This window comes from Lepidothrix coronata, unplaced genomic scaffold (genome assembly GCF_001604755.1).
Source record: "Lepidothrix coronata isolate B3197 unplaced genomic scaffold, Lepidothrix_coronata-1.0 Scaffold11, whole genome shotgun sequence".
NCBI classification, from domain to species: domain Eukaryota; kingdom Metazoa; phylum Chordata; class Aves; order Passeriformes; family Pipridae; genus Lepidothrix; species Lepidothrix coronata.
The window spans coordinates 6647376-6659409 of NW_016690191.1; the positions used below are offsets into that span (position 1 = coordinate 6647376).

Genomic DNA, 12034 nt, shown 5'->3' on the forward strand with positions numbered 1-12034 from the left:
CCTGGATTGAAATGTTCATAAAGCTACTCACAATAGCCTATTGATTACTACAATGTGTTTGGGTTGTTTTTATTATAAAGAAATAAGTGAAGCTATGCCAAACCATTCGTGGAGAAGAGGAAACTATGGCACTACTGGTTCCAGTTCTACAATAAGAAAAATACAGAAAAAAAAATACAAGAAAAATACTGTAAAAGAAAAAAAATGGTCCCTTCACAACCAAGAGGCCCAAACATGAATTTGACATTTCCCTTCTCTGAGTTTCTATTCTTATCTTGAACAGAACTATTAAGGGAACTTCATATACTACTTTCTGAGTGTTTTATAGGGCTGGTTATTGCAGCATCACTCATCTCCTTGCACACAAAAATACAAGTTGAAAAAGCACAGCAAATCAGTAGCTTTTTTTGTCCTTGGATAAGAAACATGCAGGCAAGAAGCAGATCCCACTACAGCCCCATCTGCTTGGACATGTGCTGAATGCACTGTTTTACTGCACAATTAATACAAATGTAAACTTTTACTTTCATGGTAAGCCCTTTACTCAAGTAACCAGTGTATTTTCATGACTTGCTGCAACCATAATACAAATTAAGGAGGTGTTATCAGCTGCCAAACAACTCAGAGCACACAGCATGCTCAGCAGTGCTACTGAGGATGGGTTGGAGCCCCATTCCCACTCCCTTAAACCTCAAAGTCCACCCTAAATTCATCGTAGCTTACTAAGTTGTCTAATACAGTCTCCTCAGTTCTTCACACTCCTTTTGAATTTACTTTTGCCTGTTGTATTACTCTTCAATTCAAAATTCTTCAGGATGTATGTTCATATGCTGCCCAGCACATCAGGCTCCAGTTTTAACCACCATTTCTCAGTATTGCAATAGTACGAACAGTACACACTACTATTGCAGCAAACACTACTGCAGCAAACAGCAACATTAATTTCATATAAAGACTTTATTTTTTTGTCAAAAACTCCTACAATGCTTCAAAAACTGATGCTGTTGATAAAAAAAAAATTGTCCAGTTTATTCAGTCATCATTTTCTAAGGATTTCTGGATTTTGGTGTATTTAAGATTGAAGAATCCTTGAAACACTCTGTGCTGTGGGAACTATCAGTACAGAGAATGACATACTATAATAACATCTCTGCTGCATGCCAGCACACCATATTTCTTGAAATACTCACTTCTTGGAACTGATTAGGCTCATGTGTCAGGCAATAGATCAGTTGGCAGCTATGGTTTTCCTCCATGGTTCCTGTACTCACTGAACACTTAAAGCACAAACCTTTTTGGACCACCTTCTGCAGACTTCCAAACCCTTGTCACTTACAATATCTCAACATTTATCAGGTGCTAAACTCCTAGGGGCAAAGAGCAGCTGTGCTGCCTAGAAAGACCCATGGCATCACACATTTGGCAAGATCTCCCTTTGGTCCCCATTTGTAAAGTCAGGTACAATATTACTAGTAAGAGAAAGAATATTAATTTTCCACATAGATGTCTTTGAAAGTTCAGTGAAAGGAAAACCTCATTGGGAGTCTTTTAATCACAGTGCAGCTCCTTCGGCAGTTTTCTGTTTACAAATAGAAATCAAAGTGTGCAGCAACATCACCTGATAAAGGACCATGCATGACAACAGCGACAAGTTCATTACCTACCTGTAGACGAGCATAGAGGGCAATAGCAAGCCAAGTGAACTCCCAGGAGAGCCCGGTGGCTTTAGGGCTGGCCATCCTCATGCCTTGGGGCTCTGCTGAGAGAAATTGGTTCAAATTACAAACAAAAATCAAGTGGGCTCGGCCAGAATTTCAACGACTAAAGCAAACTGGGCCGGCCGTTGGAAGCAATGCAATGCAAACACCGGAGTGCTGTGCTGGCCAGAGGAGCAGGCGCAGCGCATGCCATGAGCACAGCCTGCAGGGCGAGGCTGTTCCAATTAGGGAACAGAAAAGGGGGAAAATGAAAGGTTTGGGGAAGCTGGCAGTCGCGGACAAACTTGATTGTCTCCTGGATGTAGGAGAATTTATCAAACTGGGAACCCCTCCCATCATGATCTCTGGAAGGTGGAATCCAAGAAGCATAGGGTTTCTGATGTACTTTCCAGCACTTTCACCCACTCAAAGCTGAGCGCTCAGCTCTGAGATTTCAGCAGTCATTTGCACTGCCTTTAGCTCAGAGACTAAGCAATCAGGGCAGAATTCAAATAAAAAAAAAGGTTCCAGCAATTTTAGTGATCATCATGATTACAAGGCCAACATGAAATTGTCCATCACTTTTACTAAAACTTCAATTTAAAATTGCCAACAAAAAACCCAACATTTAATAACACTGCTACATGTGCTAATTCCTAGTGTCAATGTATCTTATTGCCTTAGACCATAGTGACGTCAAAATAGTGCAAATTTCACACACACCCTAATACACAGGCACACACAAAAAACACTCCCACCCCCTCACTGGTTTGCCAAGCCCCACAGCGAATGCAAACTTCTCCTTCAAATTAAGCACTCCCTCCTAAAAGGTCAGACATCCCAAAGGAAAACCATCTATCCAAACAGTTCTTGCACCTGTCAACTGAACATAATTAAGATTCCTTACAGAAAGAAGTGTTTTATCCCCTCCCTCCAAAAACAACCAACCAACCAAACAAAAAAACTTAAAAGTTCCCCTCCCTCCTAAAATCTTTCCCACTCCTGGATGCTTTTGCCATTGAAAAGTTTCAATTAGCTATAGCAATAAATAAAATTCTTATTTTTTCCCCCTTGGCTGGGCATTGCCGAGAGCCCCAGCTGGCCCAACTCGCCGGGCTGCGGTACTTCCCAGGTGCCGGTGCCTGGGCTGCCCAAGGGCTGCAGAAGCACCCGCGTCGCTTCGCCCTCCCGGAGACCCCTCTAGGGCCGCCCCGGCTCGGGCCGATCCCGACCGTGCCTCGCCGAAGGAACCCGCCGAGGACAGGGGGTCAGGAGAGGCTGCCCTGTCCCAGGGCCATCCCCGAGCTCACCCACCTGGAGCGGCGAGGGGAGCGGGCCGGGCACGGCCGGCGCACGGCAGAGCCTCGGCTGTCACGGCCCCGGGGATGCAGCATCCTGCCCCGCCGGCGGCGGCCCCTCCCTCACGCCAGGCTCCAGCCCACCGCCGCGCCCCAGCCAAGGTCCTACAGGCTGCTGGCAGCGGGCCGCCCCCGCCCGCCCGCCCGGCCCCGGCCGGAGGAGCCCGGGCGCCTCCACCTGCGGCGCGGGGCCGCGGCCCGGCCCGGCCCGGCTCCCGCTCCGCGCCCCCCGCGCAGCCTCTGCCTCCCCGGCCAGCGCAGGCGGGCGGGCGGCCAAGGAGGTCCGTCCTCCCCACCCCCGGCCGCGGAGGCACTGGCGACGCGCCGATGTCGAGGGCCGAGACCCCGGCAGCCCCGGGACCAAGTGGTTCGTCTTCCCCCGAGGGGCAAAAGCTACCGTGAAGTCAGCCTCCGAATCTGATGCAAAGCAGCTTCCAAAACCGCAACCATCCTGTGTCTCATCTCCAAGTAACTCTCACAATACAGCTGCAAATCTGCTCGCACACCGAGGAGGTCTTTAATCATGCTGCCCTCTACGATATTTTTAGGTCTCCTACTGTAAATCTGACGAGTATGTCTCGCACGACAGATTTGCTCTCGTTCTCCCTCTGAGCTTCGAGCTGTTAAACAGGAACGCCAAAATCCTCTACCTTTGCGCTACGGCTTCCACTGATATCCCAAGCTTTCGTCGAGTCCGCTACGAGCACCACGTAAAGAAAGGGCTCTGATCCCTGCCACTGAAGTTAAAAATATGCTCCAGTGAACTAAACATAACCGATGAAGAGTTTGTTCAAGTATGTTGCACTGGAAACTTTTCCAATCTGTTTAGGTTTCTCACCAGCACGGGAAGGCGCCTCCTCTATCGTTAGGAACAGAGTGCCCTCTGCTGAAACCAGCCTGCCAGAGACCTGGAGCTGACAGCCTGCGGGAGAGCCGCTCTACCGGCCGGGAGCAGCGCGAGGGCTCCCTGGGACATCGCAGACCTCGCAGGGACACCCACCTGCCCGGGCTGCCTCATCCGTGCCACTGTAACTCACAGGCTGCTCTGTCTCGGGTTCACCCTGACAGCTGAGGAAAGCTGTTCCTCCCAGTCTGTACATTATCATGATAATAGGCTGTGGAACAGGCAAGAGTGCTGCTAAGAACCCTATCTTCTCTTTTTCTAATACCGGTCAGCTAAAAGTGTATCAACTTTCTGGGAAGCTTGGCTTTCTGTCCATTTCAGTTGCTACAGTAACTTAAACCCTTCGTCTTTTCACTGTGACTTCAATTACACGCTGCAATTTGTTATCTTCCAAAAAGACATACTCCTGCAGTCAGCATATGCTTCAGACTTGATCACAGGTGATTTTAAAGCCAGAATTTAGCCATTAGATCATCTGATGGAGAAAATCCATTTTCCTGTCCCACAGGGATTCACAACTACAAGATGAAGCTGACCCTCAAGACCTGACATCTACTTAGGACTGAACACAATTGGCACCATCCTTGTTTAGATTATCTCTTCTCTCACAATTATTCACCCTTCAATAGCAAAGCAGTCCCCTGGGTCCCTGAAGCAAAACCTGCAGAGTGAACTATTCATTTGTTTGCTAGATGGGTATATTTAGACAAAACAGCCCTGGCTATATTCCTAGCACTGGTATTAGCCATGGATTACATGGAAAGGTTTGGCTCCAAGATTCTAACAAAGTTTCCCACATTGGAATGCTTTTTCCCTTTTTTCTGCTACGCATCTCTGTGTTCTCTTTCTCCTTCCAGCTTACTCTGATACACTCCTTCAATGCTGCTCTTGGTCATTTTATTCAGATCAGTTGGTTGTGTGCATTCCTAAAAATAAAGGATAATTGAACATTGCACACACAAGTAGAAACATTGCTCATCTGCAATGAATTTGAATGTAGAAAAGTTGTGTACTAGAAAGTAGCCTAGATTAGGTCTCATCAAATCCAGCAACTGAAGTGAGCCTTCTGTTTACACATACACACAATTCTTTGTGATCTTGGTCCCAGGTTAGAGGTTCTATGTCTGAATTTATACAGCATGTAAGAAAACTGACTTAAGGACCCACAACACTACTCCCTAGGGACATTTCAAAACCAGCACTACCTCCCAAGGAGATTTCAAAACCAGCATTACGGTAAATAACACAAGTGCCTTCTGCTACCTACCTCATCAAGTAGCAGTCAGCAACATCTTGCCCCAGCTGCTGAAATGATTTGGGTGTTGTTAATCCCATTCTCCCCCACAATCCACCATCTGGGTTTTTTTCTTACACTGAAATCATGCTTTTCGCAAGGAAGATGGGCACACAAAAAATGACAGTATTCAGAGCATAAAAATAGCCTTAGCCACCTATTACAAACTATGCAGGGTTTTGGACAGCATTTTCCTATGTGAAACTCATTCTCATTAAATGGTGATTTGTGTTCTCCTTTATCCAATTTATTTTCTTTACCTCAGCCTCACTCCACACTCCTGCCACTTTACTCTTTTGTTTTTAGACTTCCAGTTAATCTGAAAGCTTTGAAATTTTGACTCCTATTGGAGATCTCTATAACCCCTTCTGCTGACCCAAGCAAAAACTGAACGAAACTCAGGTGTCCTGAAACTCAGGCAAGATGGGATTGACAACAAGCACTTCAAAATTCACAGTACCTGCAACTCCATGGCGAACCCCTTCAATACACACCCTAACGTTAAAAGGCCATAAACTTAGGCTCTGGATGCCTAATTTTCATCCCTGGAGAAGTTTGTCAGCAATTCTGCAAAAACTAATTGACCAGTCAAGTTTAAAATAAATCTTTTTCTAAGGAAACATTAGACTTCTTTTCTCCTCACTCTGCCTTGTCTGTATGGATTATAATTTTTCAAGACAGGGGCTTTAGTTCTTTGCCTGTTATATCATGTTTGCACATCCCTGGGCCAGTGTCAAGTGCTTTATGTATTACCTTATTAGTGGTTTTTACCACACAGTCTTCTAATTCCCACTCATGCCACATTAGCTCTGCAGAATCAGTGTAAGACTTTTGAATAGGAGACTGTAGCAATGCTTTTAACACTCTGAGTTCAGATGTATTGTCTCTTGTTATTAGTAATGCTTCTTTATTCCATATATGCTTTGCTTTTGCTGCTCTCTAGATTATGCATCATTTAAATTACATTAAATACGACAACTGTAAAGCCCTTACTGTTCATAAAATTGTGAAATATGGACATTTGCACTTATTATTTCTTTGAACACAATTGTAATCTCATCCATCTGGACAGCTGGCATGGGCTCTCATGAGGAAGATGGTTGGAAATATGATGGTGTTATCCTTTGTTTTACACAAGCTTAATACCATGTGTCTTCACTATGAAACATAGCCATGAAGTGTTTTGTAATTTCTTGATTTATGTTCAAATGTAACAGAAAATTTCAATTTACACTCAACAGTGCAGGCAGAAGTGGCAGAGAAAAAAAGATTTTGAAAGATATAGCTAAGGGCCAAACTGAAGAAAATTAAATCTCTGGTCTGGCAAACAAGAAACCTCTGTTAAATCACATGATAACCACCAGATTTCACTCTCTGAACATTAACAGAAAACCTTCACATCTAAAGAGAAAACCCACATTTCTCTATTTAGCTTTGTCCTGAAATGCAGGTAGACATACTTTTTCAGCAGATTCCACTTATATATAAATATTCCCTCAAAACAAATTCAACTACACAAATCTGATGATCAGAAAGGCCATTCTTTCATCACAACAAAAGTCTGTACTACTAAGGAAAAAATATGTTTGGCTAAACTGCAAATTTAAAATCCATTGGAACAGTGCAGAACAACTTTTGGCTCATAAATCAGCATTCTGACTAATGAATAACAAAACTGGAAGTATCCTGCTGAGGCCCTGTGTAGAAACTGCATTTTGGTTCAAGGCCTTAAAGTTATCAGTAATGGAGCTGCACCTGATTGACTAATGAAAGCAAAATGTTAAATTTCCTGTAACAAGTCATGAGAACCCTGACACGGTCTAATCAGTTCTTTGGCCCTGCATTGTATTTGCACAGGGTGCTTGTTTACTCTGAAATAACGAGCTCTCCGGGGTAGAGAGCAATCACACACTGTCACACTTCACTAGTATGTTATACCCTATAAAGAGGAAAGCCTCTATTAGTATAAAGTTCAGCCACAGAGCTGTGGCTTTCATTTCTTGGTGTTATGGAACCCATTGAATTCCATGTAGATCCTTGCCCTGGGCTTTGGAATCAGCTCCATCAATATAGCAAGTAGAAAAAAATTCTCAAGGCTTACAGAAAGAAAAACTACTTATGTACAGACCTAAACATTATAGAAGAAAACTACTGCCTTTCTCTCAGTTTGTGTTCAAATTACTTTAGAATTAACTAATAACAGTATATAAAAATGGTCACTATTTCAAGTATTCGAGTAAATATTTGTCCTTTCTTTTCTCTCAAATTCCTTTTTATCCTCAAGCAAAACAACTTGTGGCTCATTTACAATTTGTGGATCATATTTATGATCCCGTACAGTAGGAGCAGAACAAACCCATCTTGATTCAAATGGCACAAACTTACTTTCTGTTGTAGTTCACAGTTCATAGCCCTAGCTAAAAAGTTGGAATAGGCATTTCAAGGTAAACTTATAATACATTTACATTGTCATTTTGTGGTTTTGCAGCATATATTTTCAAAAGGATCTAGGTGATTATGTTGGGCATAATTAGAACACGTGAATTTGTATTAATAAAGGTTGAATGCAGAAAAGGCAAAATGAAAAATTCATTACAGATGTAAAATAGCCTCAGTTTATATAGACATAGCAATGTGTTCTTTAACAGACTTTCTTCCCAGTTTATAATAACACAACCCCACTGAGACTGTGGATATGCCATATCCTGAACTTGTCTGGATATGAATTGAATTCCTGAACTTGTCTGGCATTTTCTTCTCATGCAACAGTGACAATGATCTGTTTTCCTCATTCTGTGATGGCCTTTACTTGTGTGATTGTTAAAAATAAAACATTATTGAGTGTTTTGTGAAAGAGGCAACATTTGGTGAATAAACAGGGGATCTGAGGAAATCAATTATATTGCAAGTCATGAGCAATAGTCAAAGGTCAGCAGGACAATTACTGCCCTCACTGTAACAGCTCACTGGGGAAAAGCAAGAGCAAAGTAGGTGACCTGTGTCTCACAAGATGACTTGTATGTGTCACTACATGAGCATCTAAAGATGCACAGCAATATAGAAACAGAAGAGAACAGAAGAAAGGAGCAAACAAGGTAAAGGAATAAAAAAAAGAAAAGGTTGGAAAAAATACATGATACATCATTGAGAGGGATACCAGTGACACAGACAATGTGGGTTATGAAGATGAATGTGTGCTACATAAAGCTGGAAGAGAAGGTGCATCTTCAGACAGCGAGCCAGACACTGGTCACAGCAGTATCAATACAGACTATGCATAGCAACAGCTCCTCTGTGTTTGTACCCAAGAGGAGAATTTGGTCACCGGCAACTGGAAACCAGGACAAGCTAAGCCAGAATCTTGTCCAGTGTCACCTCCAAAATGCTGTTACCACATGTATTTTCTACATTTCACGTTTTACCAAACACAATCTATTGTTTACTTTTGCACCTGGTAAAGCCACAAATAAATTCATTTCTTTCCTGGTTACCAACTTATAAAAGGTTGTTCCAACACAGGCAAAACCCACTATAAGACAATTAACTTGTACTGCTTAATTTAACAAGGCAAGTAGGGCCCTATGCTGGAGTACCACACAGGAGGATCACCTGTGCAGTTACATGTTCTCCAAAGGGCTTTCCCATCTCTGTGTACCATCATCAGTGACACAGAAACAGAAACTGCCCTTGAACCTTTCCAGGGGGTAATCTCTAATTTTCTCATGGAGCCCCCATACCTACTGCAGTGCTATGGCAACCATTATCAGACCAATAGAACTCCTTTTGTCTTCATTATCTCTGGTCCTGTGTGAGTCACTAACAGCTGTCTGTAAATAGATTGCTTAGCAAAGTATTTATTGATACATTCCAATGCCTCAGAGTAATATAATTTGAAACAATATTACTGCTTTATGTACCAATTTCTTAAACTGTTATAAAGGCTGTCCAGTGATACCTTGCTTTGTTTCCAATGGGTATATAGGAAAAGACCCTCATGACTTCCAGAAGAGAACAACTTCCAGAGAAAAGCACTAAAATGCTATGAAATTTTTTGTTGCTTATGATAATTCTGCATCTATGCCTATATTTGTCAGCACAATATTGCCACAACAGTCAGTACTCTGCACTTACTATGCAGAGCCTCAACTGCATTTAACCCTTGAAAAGTCTATATGAGTTCAAGCATTTTGTATTAAGTCACAGAAGAGTGTAGAAAGAGATATTACTATTAACAAACTTGGCCTTACCTAAGTATTCAGCAGTCATTGCTCTAACAAACTGTCATCCAAGGAGTGGCAAGGTCCAGCTTCTTCCTGGTAGACAGAGAACCCAGTCAGGTGGCCAGGCTGGCAGGGCAGGGGCCACACAAGCTGCAGCTTGTCCCACTGCTTCTAGGCAAAATACACAGGGAGTTAGAGATGACAGTCAGAATGTGCAGAGTCCAGGCAAAGATACAGTAACCAGGCAGGAACAAAATCAAGCCAGAAAAAAAAACAGTCCATGGGCTACCAGAGACCACAGCTCAGCAAACCTGCAGGAGAGCCAGGCCAGAGCTTAAATGGAGCTCCAGCAGCCACAGGAAGCAGCGTGGGCAGAAGCCCCAGCTGAAGCTGATCAAAGTCATACAGGTGTGTTAGTCCACCCAGAGCCCTGGCAAGGTGGGAGCAATAGGGAGCACACTGCTTACACGTGCCTGGAATCAGTTAGCAGATACCTAAGGAAAAGGATAGCAAAAAGTTCACCTGACTTTTTCATGGGATTTATTGTATCACTGCATTGATGTATTCTTTTTTTTGGCCTAATTTCACCAACTCAATATCAAGGGCTTTATTAAAATACTTGAAAAAATCCACTTTTTTTTAAATTCCAACTTTGTACCTGCTAATACTGTTTAAATCTCCCATATTTCCATTTTCCTGTAAAAGGACTATTTGTAGAATAGCTTTAGTCTAGTTTTAGAATAGTTTTAGTCTAGGACATATACCTTTTCCCCCAATTTTTCCTGATATCCTCCCTATCTCTTAATCCTGAAACATTCCTAATATCTTTATCCTTGAATCAGTAGAAAAGGATGGCAGAGGCTTATCCCTGCAGGAATTCTGCAGCTATGCTTGTGGTCTAAGCAGTACAGACTATGAAAGAGTCAGAAAAAATATCAGAAAGGAGAGTCAGCAACAGACTGCCACTATGCTCTCCTTAAGTTGCCACCTTCTGTTCTCACACAGGAAGAGTAGGTAAAGAATCCAAAAGATAAAACTAGCTCAGACTATTTTTGAACTATTTCTTTTAGCTGTTTCTGTTTGCATTATTATAAAACCTTGGCAGGCAAGGAAAATATTCTTAGAATAGCAGATTTCTTGCTTTGTTCCACATCTGTTCCAAAACCATACAATGTATTTGAACAGCTGGCCAGTAACATGCAACGATCAAGTGTGGCAATGACAAACGATCACATTCTTTGATGAAGACTGAGGTTTCAAAGCTGAAATAAACCCTCAGATGTGCATCTTGGTCTTAGGGCTACATGTTCAGATTTAAATCATAGTTTTTATTTTTCTTGAATTGAGCTTTCTATTGGCAATAAAGGACAAAAAAGTACTCATTACATCAAAATAAAACACTGGAACTACTCTGCAGAAAAGAATTTCCTGGTGGTGTTGCTAGGACGAGAACCAGAGGAGCTCAGTCTGGCTGTGTGTCATTACTGTGCTGCACGTAGCTTTAGAATCTTGAAATTATGTTTTGCTTTTTACACAAATGTGTAAAGATGATCTGAAGAATAACCCCTGGTGAGCATTCATACCTCCTTCGTTGTCCTTATGTCCTTTGTAACTTTGTATCCAGGGGCATACATCACCTTATTCTAAAATGCCCAGCTACAGCCTTGGGCCCAGCTATGTTGGTCTCCAATATTACCTGCCTGCCCACCTATAAAGTGAAGCTTGATTTTATGCCTACAACCTTCATAAAACCTATCTTTACGTTTAAAGAGCTCCAAGAGGATGTCAAGGTCATTTTTACATGTAGGAAATAACATTAACCTAAGCTAAGGTCTCAAGTGACATTCTTGTAACTGCCACAACAAACATAATAATTAACAGTTAGAGTGATGTTCAGAGATTTTGGTGCTCATACTGAATGAGATCTTTACAGCATCTGCTCTCCAAAACGTAAGTGAACAAGCATAAATTAATTAGCTACTGGAGGAAAGTGACAACTATCACTGTACATATCACTTACTAAAGAAGTGCTGAAGCAACCTGATTGTTGAAGCAATCAGTACTGAACGCTGATTTTCATAAAATGTAATTAGTGTAAGGCTTTGCAGACTGCTTCACACAGTTGTCTTCACGCAGGTCCTCCTTCCACCTCTGTTCTATCACACTGGGATGGCTGACAGGAAAGCTAAAAATGATCACCAAGAGCAGAACAAAAAGGTTATTTTCATCAGCTGAACAGTTTGAAAAAACAAAACAGATAGAACAGGCAGAGCACTGACGCAGCATCATGCTGGAGTATGAGCATCACTGCAGCTGTCATGCATCTTCCTAAACCTGCGATTTTGTTTTCACCCCGACCACTTGCACAAGTCTGTGAGAACGCTGGGCTGCGGTAGGCTTTTCCTTCCTCCGCCCTCTCCGGGCAGCACCATTGGACTGATGAGATGCAGCAAGGCACGTGTGAAAGATAAAGCAGGGAAGAGAAGGAGAAAAAAAAAAAAAAAAGAAAAGAAAAAAGTCTGTTTTCTACAGGAGATCCTGATCGTCTGGGCGGCCGCGGG

The 12034-nt window shown here is 42.5% G+C and overlaps 1 protein-coding gene across 8 annotated transcripts in view; it reads right to left on the reverse strand.

The window, feature by feature from the left end:
• Positions 1-9575, reverse strand: part of ADAMTSL3 (ADAMTS like 3) — a 180465-nt gene extending 170890 nt beyond the window's left edge. For 2 of the 8 annotated variants that reach the window (XM_017805094.1, XM_017805102.1), the window contains exons 1-2: positions 9501-9575; positions 1665-1756 (exon numbers count right to left, since the gene is read on the reverse strand). In XM_017805094.1, coding sequence (XP_017660583.1) covers positions 1665-1756; positions 9501-9519 — 111 coding nt within the window. In that variant the 5' untranslated portion in view covers positions 9520-9575. Of the gene's footprint in view, positions 1-1664; positions 1760-3011; positions 3061-3452; positions 3531-3612; positions 3656-3705; positions 3806-4055; positions 4116-5226; positions 5312-9500 lie in introns of those variants that run through there. The other 6 variants (XM_017805098.1, XM_017805099.1, XM_017805100.1 and 3 more) reach the window with 6 other exon arrangements.
• Between the last annotated feature and the right edge of the window lie 2459 nt (positions 9576-12034).